The sequence below is a fragment of the Exophiala bonariae genome, assembly GCF_035927105.1.
Source record: "Exophiala bonariae strain CCFEE 5792 chromosome Unknown scaffold_70, whole genome shotgun sequence".
Lineage (NCBI taxonomy): Eukaryota > Fungi > Ascomycota > Eurotiomycetes > Chaetothyriales > Herpotrichiellaceae > Exophiala > Exophiala bonariae.
Window position 1 is genome coordinate 1,357 of NW_027042545.1, and position 21,369 is coordinate 22,725.

The window sequence follows — 21,369 nt, forward strand, 5'->3', positions numbered from 1 at the left end:
CATCGCTTGGAGCATCCTAGTCTCCTGATTTGAGGCCATTATATCAAGGAATTAGAGTAATTGGTTGAGTAGTAAGGTGTGGAAGAGGAGGAGCAGGAAGAGACGTGACGGAAAAACGCGTGTTCCATTACTAGGTTGGTTCATTACGTGGTGCCCAGACTTAGATTTGTTAGCTACCTTTTCCAGCCACTACAAGGCGTATTTCTATCTAAGACTACCTATTTAGTATTAGTATTATATAGAGAATATATTTCTATAAAGTGTAAAGAATATAGATTAGTTACTCCTTGAGAAATTTCGGCATCTAGCAATCCGTTTGACTTACTCGTAGGCAATTCGTAGATGGGCGGCCGCCATTTACATCTAGCGTTATCCGTGCTTCGATCCTAATAGACTCATGTTTCGTTAGCCAAAACGGAGTCTAGTAAACACTGCAAAAAAACAAAACAGTTCGGGACAGGAATGGATCTAAAACTCCACTACACTGCACAGCAAGTTGAGCAAAAAGATCCATCTGCTTAAAGGGCGGCAAATTAGCCGTGCTAAGAACCTTTGTCGGAGTCCACCTAACGGAGTACGGATCCGAGAATTGATACAAGGCCCGAAGATGCCAGATTTTGGACGACACACATCAATGGAAATCAAAGCCTTTACCACCTGGGTGACCACCATGATCAGGCAACAACTCTCGCATACTAAGCGAACCAACCAGACAGGTTTTTGATACTATTACCTCTCAGGAAAAACCATACACGCAGAAGGCCATTCATAAATCTGGTCATCAGTCCCATGCACATTCAAGGTGAGTCATTGCCAGTACGAGATAGTAATAGACATGACGGTCGTGGACGTGCCGGTGGGTCGCAATCTCCAAAGCTTAGCAGAATCTTGTCCCGTGAAGTGGAGGACTCGTCCTCGGTCCAAATTTGCGTACTCGCTGTTCTGTCTCCTCAAATCACATTTGAGATAGAGGCAGGGATTAATCGAACCTATGGCGGGCACCTCGTGGTTAATGCACGAATACGACGCAAGGCAACAACCATTCGGCTTTATTCACTTCTAACGCCGCCAGGGTCGCAGATAGATCAGTCTTCTTCACTCCGTATCCGTACACCTGCCATCATGACTTCACGTCCAAGCGGCCGTTGTAACCTGAACCTTTAATATACATGTGTTGCCCCCTGTCTTCATTCTTTCTGCCAGCCTGAGCGGTGATTTTTTTCCTTTTCAAATGCGCTTTGCTTGATATTTAGCCCAACAGCTGGTGACAATGACAGACACGACAAAAGAGACGCCGGTGGGCGATGATAAGGTGAATGAGCCTACCGTCGCAGACGAAAACCCTCTCGAGGAGTCCGTCAGTCGCATGGAGAACTATCCCACTGGCATCAGACTTGCATTGATTTTGAGCTCAATCTACTTCAGTATCTTTCTTGTCGCCCTTGATCGAACCATCATTGCGACAGCCCTTCCCAAGATCACAGATAAGTTTCAGAGCTTCAGCGATGTGGGCTGGGTGAGGAATCCCTCTTTCTTCTCAGGTGCATCCAAGCCATTCTAACCCATTCAACCAGTACAACGCCGCATTTTTACTTCCGGCGACAGCTCTCCAGCTACTCTTCGGCCGGATCTACACCTTCTACCCACCCAAATGGATCTTTATTGGCGAAGTCGTCGTCTTCGAGATCGGCTCCGCGGTATGTGGTGCCGCTCCAAACTCGGTGGCTTTTATCTGGGGTCGCGCCATTGCTGGATTGGGGGCAGCCGGGCTGTTCAACGGGGCAATGATCATGTTGATGTACTGCTCGCCTCTCGAGAAGAGACCTATCTACATGGGTCTGATGGGGGCGGTTTTCGGAGTGGCATCGGTGGCAGGTCCTTTACTTGGAGGAGTCTTCACCACGAATGTATCATGGAGGTCAGTTGATGAAGCTAGTTGATCATGAATTGTGTGCTAACATGAAATCCAGATGGTGCTTCTACATCAATCTCCCCATTGGTGCTTTAGTGCTGGCCTTCCTATTCAGGTTTGTTGAAAATGTCCCACCTGCCCTCGGTGATCTGCCACTCAAGGAGAAGATCTCCCGGATCGATATTCCGGGGACTCTCGTATTCATCCCATGCATAGTGTGCTTGCTGTTGGCTCTGCAATGGGGTGGTCAGAAATATCCATGGTCCGACGGCCGTATCATCGCACTGCTGGTTCTATTCGGAGTCCTCCTCATCGTTTTTGTTATCATCCAGCACATTCGACAGGAATCGGCCACTCTACCGCCTCGAATTGCGAAACAGCGCTCAATCATTGGTGCCAGCTGGTATGCCTTCTTTCTCGGGTCGTCCTTCTTCATTGTGGTTTACTACATTTCGATCTGGTTTCAGGCCATCAAAGGCGCATCAGCTATCAGATCCGGCATTTCGACTTTACCATTCATTCTTGGTCTTGTCGTCGCCACCATTGGTTCGGGGATTGCTATCAGCAAGCTCGGATACTACAACCCTGCACTTATTGCCGGTGGGATCTTGACACCCATTGGTGCTGGCCTGCTCACACTTTTCAAAGTTGATACAGGACACCCCATGTGGATCGGTGTTCAAGTTCTATTTGGATTCGGTGTAGGAGTTGGGCTACAACAAACAAATGTTGCTGCTCAGACGGTACTTGACAAGAAGGACGCGCCTACAGGGGTGTCATTTGTCTTCTTCTGCCAGGGAATGGGAGGCGCCATTTCTGTGGCAATCGCGCAGAACGTCCTTGACAACAAACTCATCTCCGGGCTCAGTGGGATTGGCAATATCAGTCCACATGAGGTCGCTAACACCGGAGCCACGGACTTGAGAAACGTCTTCACTGCGGAACAATTACCCGAAGTGCTGCGAATCTACAATCAGGCCTTGGTCACCGTCTTCTACGTTGCAGTTGGCTACGCGTGTGCAGCTCTGTTTGGAGCACTGATTATGGAGTGGAAGACCATCAAAAAGCCCCAGAACCAGGTGAAGAAAGTTGTAAAGGAGGATGTCGAAGCAATTGTTCCTGCTGCCAGTGAATCAAGCATACAGGAGGATAAGGAGAAAGTGGTATAGTTGATGGAAAAATTCGTCTCTCCTCTCAACTCAGCCATGCCTTGTTACTTTGTGGAGTTATGCATAGCGAAATGTATTGTAGCTAGAATCTACATACCTCATGTACAGTAAATGAGTCAATTCACTCATGACAAAAGAACCTTGACGGGCCACTTGATGGCTTCGGAGGGCCAATTCTTAACTACGCCTCAGAGACTCTAGACTGGGTTAGGTAAGGGACGGGTGAGCATTTCCGTGTGGGGTACAGGGCACAGGCACCCGCGGTCCACAGGCTTCACTGATGAAGCTGGAGGGTTCCCCGCCCGCAAGGCCAAACTCACGCAGCAGATCGTCAGCATTTCACAGGCCAAGGACTCAGCCTTTACTGGGCCAAAGGGGCCACTGGAACTGCTGCGGCACTGACATGGGCTTTGAATTGGGCACTGCACGGCACGTGTAGCGAAATGACTCTGAGCCTTCCAAGATGAATTGAAGGCCAGGCAGCCACACACGGATTTGATTCACTTCAACTTCACAACAGCCTCATCATTTTCTCTTTCGTCTCAACCCACTTTCTCTTCTCATTCATCTTCGTCTCCAGACTCTTCCATGTGCTAATCGTTCATGTCTTGACGTCCTTCATCTACAACTTTCTTGATTAGGAACAATTGACTCCTGGTTTGTATTACCCGTTTGATCGTCGACTGGTCACAGTCTGATCAGCCTGATCCGTCTCACACAATCAATGTACGCCTGAAGACATATTCTTCCAACAACAAGAATACAGTCCCAAGATGGCCAACAACTCCCCAGTAATCCATCCCTCAGATGGGTGGCGTGTTCCAGCCCAAGAGGACCAGGATCTGCAGCGGGCAGTACAACGCTCCCTCGAAGAAAACCATGTTCAGACCAGTCCTCGACAACCAAGATTTGAGACATCTCCAGGTCAGGATTATTATTTGGTCTTGAGTCTAAACAACCAGTTCGCTCCCTTGGAAGATCCAGAAGGTGACACTGCAATTTACATTGGGCCCCCTCCTCGAGACCAAAGTCAAAGTGACAAGGAATATGCACAAATCTGTGCACACTTTGACCGAGTCCATATCGTCCAAAGCGCCAATCTGAGGCTCATGGGCGATAATTCGAAATTCATCAAGATGCTTGGCCCCATGTCAATCAGAGCCGAAAGAGTCATTCGGAAGACTGGGGTTCTCGTCATGCCTGAGGCGAAACGAGGCAGCAAGTTCAAATATTACATCAACCTTCAACCCCCTGCCTACGAAGATGAAGCAATAATCTTGACCACGGAATTGTCTTGCACCAAGGGCGTGCTTACCTGGCATCTTGCTATGCAGAAGTATAATCTCTCACTTCTTACAGTCCTAGGCCACGACGATTTCATTACTGTTGTACCTTCCATCGACACCAAAGACAATTCCGCTGGGAAAGAAGCAGATATCGTGATCGACGAGCGTGCATACCCAACTAATGGGAACCCAGGGCCATCGGCCATAGGATCGAATATTCCTAAACCAGCCAAGAATAGCCCGATTGGAGCAGAGTATTCTCCTTTGCGCCATAGGTCTGCCATCGAACGTGTATTGCAAGCAATTCAAGGCAATGACCCTAAGCTTGATTCAGCACCAAAAGTGTGGACTTACTTTGCAGTTGCAAGATATTTCGGTTGTGCACACCATGAAAGAGTGTCTGGGTGGATTACAGCATGGCTGTGCACTCAAAATAATGCCAACTTCATCCAGTGCAACCCCGAGGTTGTCTATCGGATTGCTATGGGCATTGAATCGGCGGAACTGATCAGAGATGCTTTTAGTATTCTCGTTGGTGAACGGGCCTTGATCGACGCATATGGCGAATACAACCCCAAGATCTTGAACCCCTTAAAGGCCAGTGTTCATGGTCGCAAGCTGGATTTACTCGATGAAGATGAGCGCAACCGCATCGACCACGCAGCTTCCTCTCTCGTTTCCAGAGTCCGTGAGCTGGTCTGTGGGGTCTGTCGAGATATGGACTGGCTTCGAGAATCACCCGACTATGCTAAGCTCGAAGCTCTCCGTGGCTCTAACGATGAGGAAACGGAAATCTTCAGTGGAGCCTTGGAGGGAGTGCGTGAATATATTCGGTCAAGAATATATTACGTACTTTGCCAAAACCAACTCAAGCACGACTTGGAGCAGGACACATTCTCAATGTCGAGTTTCCGTGCGGGTGTAGGCGAGAACTATATCACTACATACAACTCCCTCAACCAACCAATGAGAATGTTCACCAAGACGTTTTGGTCTGCACTCCAACGCACTGACTTCAATGTCTTTACCCACAATACCACTCCTGAAGGAACTACAGGTGATTCCTCGTCGACACGTTATTTCGAAGCCCTCAAGGATTTGTATCAACATGATCAATTGAATGGCATCAAAACGATCAGCCGCAAAAGTCTTGACAGGAAATTCGCAGCAGTCAACCGCATACTTTATGAACATGCAGCTCGTGCTGGTTGTCAAGACAAAGAGGGCGCCTCAACCACCATTACCTTCAGCAATGGCTTGTCTCGAGCATTACCATCAAAATCCATCTTGAACGCAAGCGCTGGAATTGACCTTCAACGCGCGCCACCTCATGTGGTCAGCCCACTAAATCCCGAATCCATTAATCTTTCTTCCTTGGCCATCAGTGGCCATTCCAAGCACGGGTCTGACGAGGCTGGGCCGTCAACTCAAGTTCCATCGTCCCCATTTAAACGTCGCAAGACCAGTACCGGAGGTGATACCAATCGAGTTCCGTGGCATAACTCAACGGTTGAGGATTTCTCTGAGACTGCCCCGCCAGCTGAGAGCACTGATACTGTTCTCGATGGAGCAAGATCGAACGCAGATGCACTTCGGGGGTCAATGCTAGCTCTGCCTGTTCGTCCGAAACTTCTATCAATCGTCAATCCCATTCAGGAGGGCGTGAAACGACAGCTTCTCGACCTCGAGGCGGACAGGTCAGGCTCTGCTATATCGGCATCGACAAAGGAATCACTCAAAGCCGCCGTCAAGCCGCGTACAGGAACCACTGTCGGTGCAGACTTCGGGTTTCGATACCCTACTGACACCGATAAAATCCCAGCACCAGTCTTTGAGCCTGATACCGAATTGCCCAAAGTCCCCACCACCGACCCAGTCCTGCGAACCACACCAGACGAACTAGACTTCCTCGTCGACATCGACAATTCCCAGCCCAGTACCTGGCCTCGCGCCCAGCAGAGAGGGCACAACCCATTCAAACCATCCCCACCACCCGTCACAATCATCTCAGCAACCCTCCTCCTCGAAGCCGCGGGCCGCAGCATCGGCAAAATCTGCTCCTCAATACTCCACCCACCACACCTCTTCCACGGAGAAAACATCCTCCCAAGCAACCTTTTCGACACGCTTCTCTGCCTGTCCGAAGACGAGTTCAAATACCTCCCCTTGTGGGCCGGAGGCAACGATGACGGCACAGGCGGTGTGTACGATGACAACCCGGTGCCGAACCTCGACGACGCGAGCCAGTTCGTCGAGGGCTTCGGGCCCGGTCGCATTCACAGACCTTACAATGCGCCGTCCGTGTCGGATGCGGGGACCATGTCCAACGATGGCGACGCCTTCCACTACGTCGATAGTAGCCAGGCGCTCAGCACCGTCGGGAAGGCCAGTAAGCGCGCCACGGATGGCACTCAGACGGTCATGAGCCTCAGTAGCGCTGCTTCCGAGGCGGTTGGCTCTGATGCCGCCTCTGTCGTATTCGTTCCTAGTGCTGATGCTGCGGCCGACGCGGAGATTGAGACTGTCATGGGCGAGTCAGGCATGAATGACAATGGCAACGACATTGACCTCGATGACGATGAAGGTAACAGCTCAGACACCGACACCGACATGGAAGTCGAAGTGCATGACCGCTCCGACGACGACGACGGGGAGGACTTCGATGACACAGCTGGTGTGGATGACTTCGATGACGGTGATGACGACTTTCCAGTAGTCCGTCACGGCGCAGGACTGCGCCACGCTCAGGACAAAGATGGTATCAACGGCAATGGTGAAGGCAGCAGCAAGGGAAAGGAGAAGGCCGCTCCTGATTCCTTCATGAATGGAGACGATGACTTCGATGATTTTGAACTCCTCTGAGCAGCAGAGTCAGACTGAGATATGAGCACTGCAATGCTATCATCGAAAGGGTCTTGAAGAATTGAAATCATCGTACGCGTTTTGTAAGTACGAGAGACGAAGGCACATGAAGGCACGAAAACACGATCAAAGATAGAGATGGAGATAGCGTAACATGGAATTGTCCCGTGGGTATCACCCAGGTATGGCTAGGTAATGATAAATTCAAAAAATGATGTTACGCAACAGGATACTTTGTTTTTTCATTGCATTTCTTATTGTCTCTACCTATCATGAAGCCTTTAAAAAGATGTGTGACTGCGCATTGATGAATTTCCCCTTCAACAGTGATGCTTATCAACTGGGATTAAAGGGGAACCTCGTCGGGTATCTTTGACTTCACCGTAGGAGACCACCTTTCATCTTCGACTCCGACCCCTTCCTGTTGCACAAAATAACACAATCTTGATTGAATGGAAGCAGTAAGGTTATGAGAACATGAAAGTTCATTCCGGGCGAAATGATAATTGATACATGTGATGTGCAAGGGAAACCACGAAACCAATTGATGATCGTTCGAACCAACCACTTCGCTCACCAATGATCACGATTAGTTTCAAGTCCGCCGATTAGGGAATTCACTGATACGGGTGTCAGTCCTTTGGAATTCAACAGATGATTTCGAAGGAACATACTGAAATCATATCTTCATCGCCAGTAGCGGGTGGAGGGACAGTTCCGTTGGAAGGTGCAGCAACTGGAGCAGCAACAGCAGATGGGTTGTTTCCACCCCAATAATCGGTCATTTCGGCATCAAGTTCTTCGGCAGTCTTTGCCTTTGGTCGATTCTGACGACGACCATCACGCTTGACTGGTTTGCTGCCGGGCTTTCCTGCTGATCGTCCTTTGGTACCATCTTTAGCAGTAGTGTTCTTGACGGTTGTGGCCGATTTGGGTTGAGCCTTAGGGTTGGCACTGGTCTTGGTCAGTGGGTCCGACTTAACCGAGCGTTGTGGGTTTGCGTACGCAACACGGTCGGCAAGAGATTTGGCTTTTGTTGGTTCTGGAACATGGCTTGCATCGACCACGACTTCAATCTATGCGATGTCAGGATGAGTAGTGTGACAGAAAAAAGGCCGAGCTTGCCTTCATAGGTCGCTTGTCGACAAGCATTCCGTTGAGATCTTTTGCTGCTTTGGCAGCAGCGTCTGACTTGGAGAAGATGATGTCGGCAATACCACGACTCTGTCCATTTTGGTTGTATTGGAGAGAAACTCTCTTGACGAATCCTACAGACTTGCCGAAGTATTCCTGTTGGTCCCAGTGTGATCAGTAATCGGTCGAAAGTAGAATAGCAATAGCATTGAAAATTCGCATCCATGTAGCCACGTCTCCAAGAATAAGGTCAGATATTCCGCAACAGATTATGATTCAACGGGTGAATCACCCGAAGGAGCATCAACGAGTATCAAGGTGCAAACAGTAGCAGCAAGAGGTCCTTTATTCCAGGATTTCGTCGGAGTCCAGTTGGGAGGCTGTCCGAGTTCGAGGCCAGAGTTTGTGACCAGCAAGGGGGCCAGACGGAGCAATCCAGATAGAGACTTTGGCAGAATGGTCGCTCGATGAATGGTGAGTGGATGAAGTGGTGGGTAATTCTCAACCTCGGATGCCTTGAGGAGACAGAAAAGTTGGCTCATGACTGCTCACATGTCTTTGTTTGGATACACGTGGCAAATATGAGGCTTGCAGAATGCAATGTTTTGTAAGTGTGATGGTAGTCCAGTAAGCTGTCCTTTGCCTGGCATGCGGCGTTGAAGGTGGTTTAGGGCGTTTCCTGACTGAAAACGACTGTGATGAAAGGTTTCCTGAAATCCAGAATGCTGTACTGTACTGCTTGCTAACTGTTGCACATAAAAACCTCGTTGATGCTCCAATCGAGCAGAATGGAAAAGGGAGGGAATTGACAGCATTTCAGCATGATCAAAATCACCTCGTGGTAGATCTGCGTCAAAACCTTGCGCGGTGGCTAGCCGGAAGGGATTATATGGCAAGATCATGGCAATCTCCGGGCTTGGGATGGGACGTGGCACTCGGCACATGCCACCAGACCAATTGAGAGAAGCCTACCACCGGCACACCAGCAATGTCTCAGCATGGTATAGGAGTGCCGTAAATATATGCCCAGTAACGATGAATAGAACCAGCTCTTCCTCATTCGACAGCATAACAATTCTCGTCTACGGTGGCGAAAGGAGCGAAAGGAGAGCAGGTGACGACGGCAGGCGATGGAAATCCAAGGTCGAAAGCCTCTTTATCAACATACCTTGATTTGGGCTTCGTTGACATCGTGTGGCTGGAAGGAATGTTAGTGAGAATTTTGAAGAGAAGAGAGATTGAGGAACATACCAAACCACTGACGACGATTTTGCTGGTTTTTGATAGAGTAGTAGCACCTGCAGCGGGCTTGATGGCCGATTTGACAGGTCTCGTGGATTTCTTGACACCACCAACGGGAGCAGCGGTGGTCTGAGGTTTCCCAACCTTGCGGCCGCGATTGCGATTTTCACGCTTCTGCTTCTTCTGGCTGTCGATGATGGAATCGAGGGATTGATCTAGCCTGCCAGACATCTCGAAAGAGGTTTGTGATGATAGTTTAGAAGTTGGAAAAGTGAGATTGCCTTGAAGGAGTGTTGCGATTGAAGGAGTCGCGAAAGTTGGATGAATTTGGAAGTGAAAGCCTGATTGAGCTGGATTGAGACTGAATCCGGAGAGAATGCACGGAAGAAGACGGACGCGTGCGGGAAAGAGTTAAATGGTGATTCAAGAGATGTGTGACTCAAGAGAGATCTGCAAGCGTTTGAGGTTGAAATAGAAATGTGGTAAAATGGTGAAAGAGGAAGGAATGCAGTAATAGTGACAGTCGTAGTAGACTTTGGATGGGAACAGCGACAGTGAAGTAATAAGAAGGCAGGATCAGGAACAGATCGCGACGAAAGGGGGTGGGCAGCCGCCCGTGCCACTTCAGCCTAGGAACACGTGATTGAGCTAAGCCGATTATGGCGGCATTACAATCAACAATTCAACACGTGACTCTGGCGGCCCATTGTCAATCTATCCGTATGATGTTGACAGCGGCCGCCACTTGCCTAGCTACATGATTCATCAGATAGATGTCTGGCACCCATCTGGTTGGATGCCCAGTGATACGATTCAAAGACCGCTGTTCTCATTGCACGCTAACGCCCCAACACCAGTCATATCTCATACTCCCAAAACTTGATTATCTTGAGTCTTCCAGCATCTCAACTCTTGAGTGCTTCCAACCGCCCTCGCATCTGCTCCAGTTCGGCTTCTCGGTCTTCTGCTTCCTCTTCCTCCTCCACCGGCAGGTCGGGAATCTTCTGTTCTGCAGTCCCCAATCTGCCTTTGAGGACTTCTCCCAATACCTTGTCCACCTCGGTTTCGGCCTCTTCATCCTCTCCCTCTAGTAGCTGATCATCTGGTAGAGCATCCCCCACCATCTCCTCGATGATACCAGCTTTCATCAACTCTTGACTGAGTTCTTGCATGGTGCCTGTCAATTCCGGTAGTCGTACGAGGGTATTGACATCCTTCATAATACTCGTGCTTGCTTTGAGACTTCCCTCGATCTTCCGCACGGCAAACGCTTCGTTGACTTGCATCTGGACACTCTGTAGTTGTGCTTTGCTTGTATGTAATCTCCCCGCCTGTTTCCGCACCCGAAGTAATTCTCGGGCATAAAGCCGTGTTTCGGCAATAGCCTGGTTGGCCTGTGAAGGGTTCTTCTGTGCGCGTTTGGAGGATTGGAGAATGAGTGACTTTGTTTTTTGTTCGGTGACTTTGAGGTTGAGAATATCACGATCCAAGCCACGAACGTTCTTGCGAATGATGGAGTCGCATTTCCGTTTCTGTCGTTAGAGAAGAGTCAGTCTCAAGGATTCCGACCGGTGCGCCGACAGGGAGTTCTCACTTGTTCCTGGGGGTCAGGTTTGAAGAAGACTGCTTTGAAGGACTGCATGGTTGTAGAGACGGTATGTGGCCGGAATCTGGATGACTACCAGTGCCAACGGTGGTGGTGAAGGGAACGAGCAACAGGATTGACCACTAATGGCATCGGGCCATCGCGGACAGCAAGTTTCGAGAAGACGTCTCTTACTAGAGGGAATGAGATAACAGAAGTGGTGAGAATAAACAGACTCTCATAGGGCTGAATGGGAACAGTTCATGCCGTTGATCGACTTCTGGAGTACTACTAGTAGTAGTGGCAACTCAGGTCAGGTACCCAACTTTGAAGTTAAACTAGGATGATGTAGGCGGTCCCTTTCAGAGGAATTTAGGTACAAATGGTGCCTGTGCTTGGGGTACTCGGTACTCAGCATGCCACTGCGGTGCCCTATTGTTGGTGGGGGGGAACACGACAACTTGAATGGGGGTTCAGTGCGGGACAGCGGGCACGGCCTACTCGTACTCGTACATTTCGCACCCTCAATCGACGTGATGGATGACTTAGCAAGTGACTAGCTCTGGGCTTAGCTTGACACTAGATGGTCAGCAACCAAATGCCTATTGCTCTTTGAGCCGGTTAGTCATGAATATTCACCACTAGCATGACTAGCCTCTCACTAATTCATCAGGGCGGCTCAGTCACCATCATGCACCCTGTAGCTGCAGAAATTCGATACCATTCGTCGCAATTCGAACAGCCTCGTCTCTACCTAAAAACGTCCTTACTAGTAGCAATTGAACTCCCCCAGCCCGCACACAATCATCTTCAAGTTCAGCTGTCTCTGTCTCTTTCTCTTGACTTTGTATCAAAGCAATCCCTCGAACGAGCACTACGAACCCCAAGTTCTTGACGCTTGCACTACAAGTACTACTATCCCACTCATCCTCATTAGACTTTTGGCTGTTCCTGCCTGCACTTTGTCCCCTCTCCGCACTTCCTCTACCATTCTCATCTGGCCCAATCTACATTCCCAGTCCTCAACATGTCGGATCAAGTCACCCCAGAAGGTGAGTCCACTCAATCAGTCTTCCTACTCTTGGATTGGTTCTAATCATACTCAAATTCAGTCCTTTGGGCTCAGCGTTCATCTACTACCGATGCTGAGAAGAACTATGTGTACTTGACAATTTCCGTGCCTGATGTTCCTGCCAAATCTCTCAAGCTTGATCTTCAGCCCACCGGCTTGACTTTCACCGGTACCTCGGAAACCAAAAAGACTACATACCACCTCAAGTTGGAGTTCTTCGAAGAGATTGACGTAGAGAATTCCAAAGTCCATCACACCGCCGCGAACATCCAGATCGTTCTGCGAAAGAAAGAGCTCAAGGAAGAATACTGGCCTAGACTCCTCAAGGACAAGGCCAAGGTTCATTACCTACGAACAGATTTCGACAAGGTAAGTCTCACACCAATACACGATCTGCCCCTCTACAAAGCCATTTGCGCCATGCTGACCTCTCTTAGTGGGTCGATGAGGATGAACAGAACGAGGCCCCTGAAGATGATTACATGAACCAATTCGGTGGTGGTCTCGGTGAAGATGGCGGGTTCGGTGGCATTGACTTCTCCAAACTTGGTGGTGGTGACGGTGCCGGACTGCCAGGAATGGAAGGTCTGGGAGGTGCTGGTGCAGGAGGTGATGCTGGAGATGATGATGAGGAGGACGATGAGGACGATGATGAGATGCCCGACCTTGAAGACGACGACAAGGACGAGGCCGCACCTGCTGAAAAGGGCAAGGCTAAGGCCTAAGCTTAACCTGAGGTCATCGAGCCGAACACCGAGTGTAAGATCCGGACCTGACACCGAAAATGTGACGGCCACCTTCTCGTTTGTCTCAGTTTCTACTTCTTCACAGCTCACTCTCCACTGCAGAATCACGATGGTATTGGTTGATAGCGAAATTCTTCTGACTCCAGAGAGATTGGCGCATTCTGGGAGGAAGGTTGCAATGTAATGCAATACAATGATTACCAGACAGGAATCGAGGCCTATCCATCACCCTACAGATCAAACGTTGTTCTTCGACTCTGACTATTTCTTCTCGACCCAAGTGACACACCCTACACCACTCATCCGGCCCTCCAGCATTTATAATGCAATGGTCAATGACGAGCCAGATTTGGTTTTCCTCTTTTAAGTTTTCTATTCAACTCCTTGCTCATGTTCTCTGTCTCCCCAATCCTAACAGAATGTCGACCAGAGGGACTAGGGAGGTATATCAATCTGATCGAAACAAATGTGTGGTGAAACAAGGCAATCAGGCTGGCTCATAATCAAGTATATCATCTTCCCAAGACGACAGACAAACCTACACTGTTAAATGCCCCCTTGTGCTTGACTTTCTCCATTGACCATTGACACTGACCCTGAATGACCAGCTCTTTGCCGACCATCTACAGTATGCATCTCCACCGAGGCGATACCAACTTCTGTTTCTCGAGAGAAGAAGGTACCCACCCATTCTTTGCTCAGACATCGATCTCCTACGCCTGATATCATATGTTTGCACAACAACCGCCATTATTCCAACTTGAACCCCTGTATCTTGCGGTCGAAACTGCTGATCCGTGGTACCTAGGGACACAGGTACTCTCTTGCCAATCCGCTCACCTCGCCAGCAAGATGGATGTGGTCTATCCTCCCCTGCAAACAGACTCTGAAAGACGTGAGAAATCGCTGCACGAATAAGTTCACTCTCCACTCCAAAGCTGAGGAGGCCAAAAATCTTAGGTGTGTTAATACCACAGGCCCCCAACAAACTTCAATCACACCACGATCACCATCCGGCCTTGAGAAATCGAGGCGAGGGCGGAGATTACATCAAGAACAAGAACCCCGGTGTCAATACTGAAGGCCACCAGACAGGGCTAAATCTGTGACTGGCTCAGACAAACATGTTCTGCCCACCAGGGCGACATCAGCAATTTCACCCAGACGCTCATTGTGTACGGGAAAGCGCCTACTAAAGATAATCGGCAGGCGCCGGTGATCTTTCTAGTGACATATCGAGTGCTTCCGAAAAGAGGGGTGATAATGAATATCTGCGATGCTAAGGCCCGACAGGATTATGAACACCAACACCACCGCCTGACTGAAGGCGACAGGGCTTCTCATCAACAGTAGAGGCGCCGATGCCGTGACGCCACTGTGTGTTGCTCCTCCTAATATTGGTGTTGGTGTTGTGCTGTTCTCACCACCACCGCCACCGAGGCCAGTCGGTGCTGCTGTTTTGTTGCTTTGGAGTGCAGTGAAAGGATGGGGATGAAGCTATTGAATCGTGAATATCACTACCCCCAGCCCTTGATTATATACATATGACACGCTATCATGTGCGATGAGAAACGTACTTACAGGGGGGAGAAGAATGATGACATCAACAAACGCGGAATGAGAAACGTCAAAGAGAACACTAAACATTGGAATTTGGATGCGAGACAACAGCGAAGTTTTTCCTTTTGACACTAAACTCGCGATGCTAAGAAGCTTGATTACAGGTCGCAAAATATGTTACAACGAATGGCGGATCCCGGAGCCGTAGTGATGGGAACGGCTATGTTTGTTTGGTACTGTACAAGTAGTTTCTCGATCAATCTCTCCTCCGCCTCTGTTCCCAGGAGCTCATGCCGGAATTAGCTTGGTTCTCCTGACCGGAAGCGACGGCTTTCATTCCACGATCATAATCGTCGCTCCCGCTCTGTTTCCTCTCCCGGTCAAGCATGTCGTCAAACTCCTTTTGTGCTTGGTCGCGGGCGAATTGTTTATCGGCTTCGGTCTTGGAGAAAGAGAAACTGTCGCTCGAATTCTGGAATTGGGGTTCCCTTTGTGATGGAGTCTCTGATCGCCTCCAGCCACCTGCAGAAGGAGAAGAATCTTGTGAGGATCCGGATTGCGGTGCCGGTTGGCTTGGAGAGGTAGAGCTCTCCCCTCTCCGAATACGAGCCCAGGTATTTCCACCTTGCGATGGAGACCTGTTTCTGTTGCCGGCGGTTGGAGACGCATCATCATCGTAATTGGAAGACGTGTCATTATCTTCATAGAAAAAGACACCTTGATCTTGTCGCGAAGTCTGGTCTGGTGGGGGCTGTGGACGGGCAGTTGTCCTCGATGAAGAAGGTATTGATTTCTGGGATTCGAAACTTTCCGCATCGCGGAAGGTACCAGTCTGGGACTCTGAGTTCGTAGCGGAATCGCGCTCCCACTCTTGGGGATGCTGATCTTCGGAGGCTTCGGTGGTTCTTTGAGGGTAAAGCTGGCCGGTAGAAGTCTTCGAGTGCGAATCACCTTGTTGACGGGCAGCACGCTCACCCTCTCGTTGGGCTAGGCGTCTGTGTAAGTCGTTACGTTGGTCCTTGGAAAATTGGGTTATCATATCGGCCAAATGTTTAGTACGCTGGTCTGCGCCGAGGCCAACAGCGAAAGAGTAGGCTCCCATCGTAGAGAAAACGGGGGATAGAAGAACCACCCAAAGAAAAGCCCAAATGTTTGCTCTGGTCATGTGCCAGGCAGTACGGGCATATTCACCCCTGAAGAGAGGGATGTATCGATTCGGAAAGTTGCTGTATCTTGTCAAAGGTTGAGGAGCTCGGAACGGAAACTTCATCTTCCCACGAGAACGCCAGGCAATAGTATAACCAGCAGCCACTCCTAACAGATTTCCGGTGGCGGAAAACAAGGAACGTCTTGAGGATTGATATGCTAGGCCCTCTGCTTCTTGTTGGGTGAGATGTCTGTCAGCTATGGTTTCAGTGCGACGAAGGAGGTCGGAAAAGGTCAGCGAGGAGGCATATGCCCTAGTAGGACCACCGTAAAGAAGCCATCTTTTATAACCCGTTAGGGGCATGTTGTCGAAGTAGACTTGGTATAATGGATCACGGCCCTCGAGAGTCCTTATAGTAATGGCATCGTCGGTGAGGCCAACAACATAAGAGGTCCGGGGATCGACTGCTTCGGAGGATGTCGAATTAGGATATGCATCTGCAGGGGAGTTCGTGTCTGAATAAGGCATTGCGCCAGGTCCCATTGAGGGAGGGAAGGAGGAAGCTGGAGGGGGTTGTTTTGCCATGGTCAAGGTGTTGGGTTAGGCGGATTTGACGTTCAACAAGTAGAGTGAGAGGCCATCACAGAGTACATTCCAGCTGTCCGTGAGGGATGAGGGCAGGAGAGATATCGTGGTGGTGTGTAGCTAGCTCGGGAGGCCGAGAAATGCAGTGGTAGAGAGCGAGAGCGAGAGCGAGATGGAGGGTGTTTGTGTAAATGTCCAGCTTGAAGTCAAAGTGACGTCTTTTGATTCCGTGCCGTTCCCCACACAAAATCCGTCTGCACTGCATTTCTTGAAGTTGCCTCAGGCTCAAAGCACGATTGGTGACCGGACACGACTCACGACAAGTCACTGGATTTATTTCTTTTACTCCCTCCCTCTACCTCCACTCTTCCTCTCGCAATTTACCAACCCGTCACCACTGTCACTCGCCACCTCTCAACCTCCATCAAGCGCCCGCCCTCAACATCCCACCAAGCCTAGAAAATATCATCCACGACACCCCTCTATCCCGCATCACATCATGCCTCCCAAAGTCAAAGGCGGCAATGAGCCCGCCAAGAAAAAGGCCTCGGTCGAGGACAAAACCTTTGGTATGAAAAATAAAAAAGGCGGTACCGCCAAACGACAAATTGCACAACTTGCCGCTCAAGCCAAATCCAACAAGTCCCCTGAGGAAAAACGAAAAGAGGCCGAGAGAGAGCAGAAAGCCAAGGAGAAAGCCGCTGCTGAACAGGCAAAGGCTGAGGCTGCCGAGTTATTCAAACCTGTCCAGGTGCAGAAAGTGCCCTTTGGTGTAGATCCAAAGACGGTCCTCTGCCAGTTCTTCAAACAAGGTCATTGCGAAAAGGGCCGGAAATGTAAATTCAGTCATGACCTCGATGTGGGTAGAAAGGGCGCCAAAAGGGATTTGTACCAAGACACGAGGGAGCAAGAGCGGGAGGAAAAGGAAAAAGACAACATGGAAGACTGGGACGAAGAGAAACTTCGTAACGTCGTGCTCAACAAACATGGCAATCCTCGCACAACCACCGACAAAGTTTGCAAATATTTCATATCGGCCGTTGAGGATGGTAAATATGGTTGGTTCTGGACGTGTCCCAATGGAGGTGACAAGTGCATGTATCGTCACAGTCTCCCAGCTGGGTATGATTTTTCCCCCTTCCTGTGTGCAGACTTTTACTGATACCATCTCTACAGATTCGTGCTAAAAACCAAGGAACAACGGCGTGCAGAGAAGGCTCTGATGGACAAATCCCCTCTCAACACACTAACACTGGAAGATTTCTTGGAATCCGAACGCCACAAGTTGAGTGGCACTTTAACGCCCGTGACTCCAGAGTCCTTTGCCAAATGGAAGAAGGAACGTCTGGACAAGAAGGCAGCCGAAGCACAAGCCATCAAGGCCAAGGAAGCCACTGGAAGAGCCATGTTCGAAAGTGGAGACTGGAAGGATTCAGGAGACGAAGACAGCGACGACGATGATGACGATGACAACGTTGAAGAAGAAGCTCAAGGAGCATGGAACCTGGAGGCCATGCGGAGGGAAACCGAACGACTACGACAGTTGAAGGAAGAAGAACGATTAGCCAAGTCTAATGGGGAACCGGTACCAGATGGCAACGACAATGAGCAAGATAGCAGATCTACATCGGAACTCGATGACACTGGTGAAGCAGGGAGTAGCTCACGGCAGGAGCCATGATGAGAATAAGTCGATTCATTCATGTTGTGGGATGCATACTTAGCGACCAGGCTCTGAAAAAACAGATGTCTATGGAGGAGTTTTTGAGCCCTTTGGTCTGCCACGAGAGGCACCCATCAGTCCCCAGACTCGAAATCGAACCTGAGGGTCGATAGGTGTAGGGGCTATCAATGATCAATGACTGTGCATAATTCCAACTTCTTACGCTCATGAACGATCGATATAGATCTAGTTCACCCTAAGATAATTGGCGAGATCCCTGTATGGTTTCGGGAGCAATTCCGCTGCCCCGCGAAGAGTTGAAGAGCCGTTATTACAGTTCGAGGCTGTCGGCCCATCGGCCCATGACTCCTGCTCCACCTCCACCTCCAAATCCATTCATCCACTTCCATCTCCATTTCGTCACCAATCGCTTCAATCAAGTCCCTACCTATCTCGTACCTTGGCCTCACAAGTATTTTGTATGGGGTCCCAGGCAAGCTACCAAAACTGTCGCGTGCTTCACTTGAACAATCTACAGAATCATTTCAACACATCCTCATTGACTGTCATCGTGATCAGCTTCATCTCCAACACGAGACAACTTTACCAAGGCGCACTCCAGGGACTCCAAGCATCAGGGAACCACCGACAGTGATACAGTTGAAAGTGCTCTTGCCTCTGCCACGCCACCCTTCCACTGCACTGAATCGACAAACAGGCAGGTTCTCCAAGCCTCATACGACAGCTTGCCATCATCACCACACCGACCTCAATCAAACTCAAGAAACCTCCATCTTCTTAAGGATCCCCCATACGTCCAACCGCGCCCGTAACCATGTCGTCTCAACCACAAAGCTCAATACCAGGCTACCGCCCAGGTCCCATCCTAAGGTCAGTCCTTCCCAACCCTAAACATCCCCAAGCGTCTTTCTAACTTTACAAACCCTCAAACAGCAGGAACAAGAAACTCTTTCTCGCGAGCCTAGTCTTCATTCCCACCGCCAGCTATATCTGGCTCAAACGCCTTGAAACAAAATCCAAGCAAGAGACGAGATTACTCGAAGAAGAAGGTCGTCGCAGTTGGATTCAATCCGAGAAAGAACGCCTCTCGGCAAAAGACCTAAGTGTCGCGGTGGGGAGAAGTGGTGGTGGTATCTAGTCGCCCAGACACGAATTTCCAAAGCTTCTTTTGGCTTCTGAGAAAGAAACTCCAGGCCTTAACCAAATCCTGTACAACCACTACATCTTTACGACCCGATACGAAGCATACGAAATCACGGAATGACCTTGAACGAAAGCCTGAAAAGAAACCACTCGAATGTTATCCAATGGGAGCTATAGACAAGCTCGATGGCTACATTTCTCCACATCGGGATGACCACTGAAGGAGGCATCCAGCCGTCCCGCATTTCGCTAGGCTCTCCTTCCATGAGCAAACGACTTTTCAAACTCCTATACCAATAACCACAGCAAAATATCAAAGATGGGCAGAGAAATATCTATCGGCACCTGATGGCTGAAGAGCTTGCCCACAACACTCAAGGACCAAAACCAGCCCACGACAGTTAGAAGCTCTATCTGGCCACTAGAGTGGCCCCAGCTATATGGTCCATACGACGAATCCCGTTAAGCAAGAGTGCTGTATTTCAATGTCGCTATCCTCGGTGGTAGACAGCGTTATCAACGTGAACAGCACACCCGGTGGATCAGCAGGGTCAGCTATAAGATACAAGCTCTTAGAGCTCACCAACAGATTTTAGCTTGACGATATGTACACACAAAAACCAAGATGACATGAAAATTGGATCCTTCCATCTCAACGCCTAACCATCCTCCCGTGAAGGCACCTTCCCAAATTCCAGCATGTGTGCCTTGATCACCTACCCGGCTACTACTGTATAGATTCTGAATCCCGAACATCTCAGTGCTCTATGGTGATGAGGGTATGTAATGGAGAAAACCAACCCCCTTCCCACTCTGGTGGTCTACTTCACGATCACGGCAGCGTAAAGAGCTCCATCCATAGATAGGATACGCATGTCCGCCAGGTTGAACATCCATTTCAGCACCATCACAAGTCTCTGATATTCATTACCTATCCTACCTAGAGTACCTAGAGTACCGAGATTACCTATCCATCCCACCACATCTCACATCTCACGTCCCACATCCATCTCTCCACTACTAACCAATTTATACCCTCCCACCCTCCCCATCAGCGTGACATCGGTATCTTCCGACCGAAAGATACCCCTTCCTCCTCTAAACTGTCGTCGACGCACAGTAACTGTAAAGTTTCCCATCTCTCTTGCCCCCTTGGCATCTTCTCCCAATCCCCCCCCCCTTCCCATTCCCTTCCTGAAACAGAACGAAACGAGATCCAGTCCACGTCGAGTCGAGTCAAGCAGGTTTGGTCGGTCGATCGGTCAGTCGGTCAGTCGGTCCGTCCATCAGCGTCCAAGCAACATCGCGCGCTGATGAAAACGGAAGGTACCCCCGGAAGAATCAGAAAAGGACAAAACAAAAGGACCCTCGCTTGCTGAATTGAAGCCAAATAAAGAAGCAAAAAACAATGTACTAGTATGTACTGATGATGATGATGATGGATGATTGTAGAGAAATGAAATCTTGCGGTCTTCTTCTTGACTCTTCGGCTTCTTCTTGTTCTCGTTCGCTCGACTGCTTCAGTGACTGATGCTTGACGTTCGAGGCCTGCTATTCGACGCTTTGACTGTTTGACGCTGCTCTCGATTAATCTCGTTCTTCGCTCTGTTGATTATCAGACGCCCGCCGACGCATATCCCACCCATCCCCTATCTCTTGCTTGTTCTCCTCTCTCGGCACTCAACCCTATATCTCGATAGCTTGAGAAAATGGCAAAGGTAAAAGGTAAAAGGATATCCAAAGGACCGTCGTGTATGGCAAAAATCTCCTCGCAATAGAAGAATAGTGGAAATGTAAAATAGGTATCCCAGCGTCGCCTTCGCAGGCATAAAAAAAATCTCTTTCTCTCTCCATTATTTTTGTACCTGCTCGACGCCTTTTGCTTTTTATCGACATTTCAAAAATGGCACTCTTCATTCAACACCTCTCAACCTCCGCACTCAAAATCAATTCGTCTCGACACCCCTCCCCAAGACCGACTGTGTAAGACTCTCATACGGCGCGACATGCCCATCGGCGATACGCGGGCTCATGGCCTGATTGTCATCGCCGCCGGCCTTGCGTCCACGAGACGGACTGCGATTGCCCCCACCGCCGCGTGCCGTGAAGTTCCGCAGCTTGCTGAAGAGCTGGCTGGAGCCCGAACCGGACCCTGATGCGCCCCCGGTGTTATGCATGCCGCTGCTGCCGTGTTCGTTGCCGCTACGGCCGCGGCGGTGGCCATTGACATTGCTGTTGCTGT

General features: G+C 49.7%; 8 protein-coding genes across 8 annotated transcripts; 5 read left to right on the forward strand and 3 right to left on the reverse strand.

Moving 5' to 3' along the window:
• Nucleotides 1-1,270: 1,270 nt before the first annotated feature.
• On the forward strand, nt 1,271-3,081 carry LTR84_012396 (uncharacterized protein; the record flags this gene model as incomplete). The annotated part of the gene is made up of 3 exons (XM_064855919.1): nt 1,271-1,516; nt 1,575-1,918; nt 1,971-3,081. 3 exons carry the CDS (start codon nt 1,271-1,273, stop codon nt 3,079-3,081), a joined length of 1,701 nt encoding a protein of 566 aa, XP_064699786.1.
• A 773-nt stretch (nt 3,082-3,854) lies between these two features.
• Nucleotides 3,855-7,229, forward strand: LTR84_012397 (uncharacterized protein; the record flags this gene model as incomplete). The annotated part of the gene is made up of 1 exon (XM_064855920.1): nt 3,855-7,229. One exon carries the CDS (start codon nt 3,855-3,857, stop codon nt 7,227-7,229), a length of 3,375 nt encoding a protein of 1,124 aa, XP_064699787.1.
• A 617-nt stretch (nt 7,230-7,846) lies between these two features.
• Nucleotides 7,847-9,836, reverse strand: LTR84_012398 (uncharacterized protein; the record flags this gene model as incomplete). Its single annotated transcript, XM_064855921.1, has 5 exons — nt 7,847-7,849; nt 7,904-8,305; nt 8,376-8,519; nt 9,532-9,561; nt 9,615-9,836. The coding sequence occupies 5 exons, from the start codon at nt 9,834-9,836 to the stop codon at nt 7,847-7,849; spliced, it is 801 nt and encodes a 266-aa protein (XP_064699788.1).
• A 674-nt stretch (nt 9,837-10,510) lies between these two features.
• Nucleotides 10,511-11,247, reverse strand: LTR84_012399 (uncharacterized protein; the record flags this gene model as incomplete). Its single annotated transcript, XM_064855922.1, has 2 exons — nt 10,511-11,137; nt 11,200-11,247. 2 exons carry the CDS (start codon nt 11,245-11,247, stop codon nt 10,511-10,513), a joined length of 675 nt encoding a protein of 224 aa, XP_064699789.1.
• Nucleotides 11,248-12,217: 970 nt separating this feature from the next.
• LTR84_012400 (uncharacterized protein) lies at nt 12,218-12,987 on the forward strand (the record flags this gene model as incomplete). The annotated part of the gene is made up of 3 exons (XM_064855923.1): nt 12,218-12,242; nt 12,303-12,631; nt 12,700-12,987. 3 exons carry the CDS (start codon nt 12,218-12,220, stop codon nt 12,985-12,987), a joined length of 642 nt encoding a protein of 213 aa, XP_064699790.1.
• Nucleotides 12,988-14,824: 1,837 nt separating this feature from the next.
• LTR84_012401 (uncharacterized protein) lies at nt 14,825-16,300 on the reverse strand (the record flags this gene model as incomplete). Its single annotated transcript, XM_064855924.1, has 1 exon — nt 14,825-16,300. The coding sequence occupies one exon, from the start codon at nt 16,298-16,300 to the stop codon at nt 14,825-14,827; it is 1,476 nt and encodes a 491-aa protein (XP_064699791.1).
• A 499-nt stretch (nt 16,301-16,799) lies between these two features.
• Nucleotides 16,800-17,981, forward strand: LTR84_012402 (uncharacterized protein; the record flags this gene model as incomplete). Its single annotated transcript, XM_064855925.1, has 2 exons — nt 16,800-17,422; nt 17,477-17,981. 2 exons carry the CDS (start codon nt 16,800-16,802, stop codon nt 17,979-17,981), a joined length of 1,128 nt encoding a protein of 375 aa, XP_064699792.1.
• An 817-nt stretch (nt 17,982-18,798) lies between these two features.
• On the forward strand, nt 18,799-19,122 carry LTR84_012403 (uncharacterized protein; the record flags this gene model as incomplete). Its single annotated transcript, XM_064855926.1, has 2 exons — nt 18,799-18,854; nt 18,918-19,122. 2 exons carry the CDS (start codon nt 18,799-18,801, stop codon nt 19,120-19,122), a joined length of 261 nt encoding a protein of 86 aa, XP_064699793.1.
• Between the last annotated feature and the right edge of the window lie 2,247 nt (nt 19,123-21,369).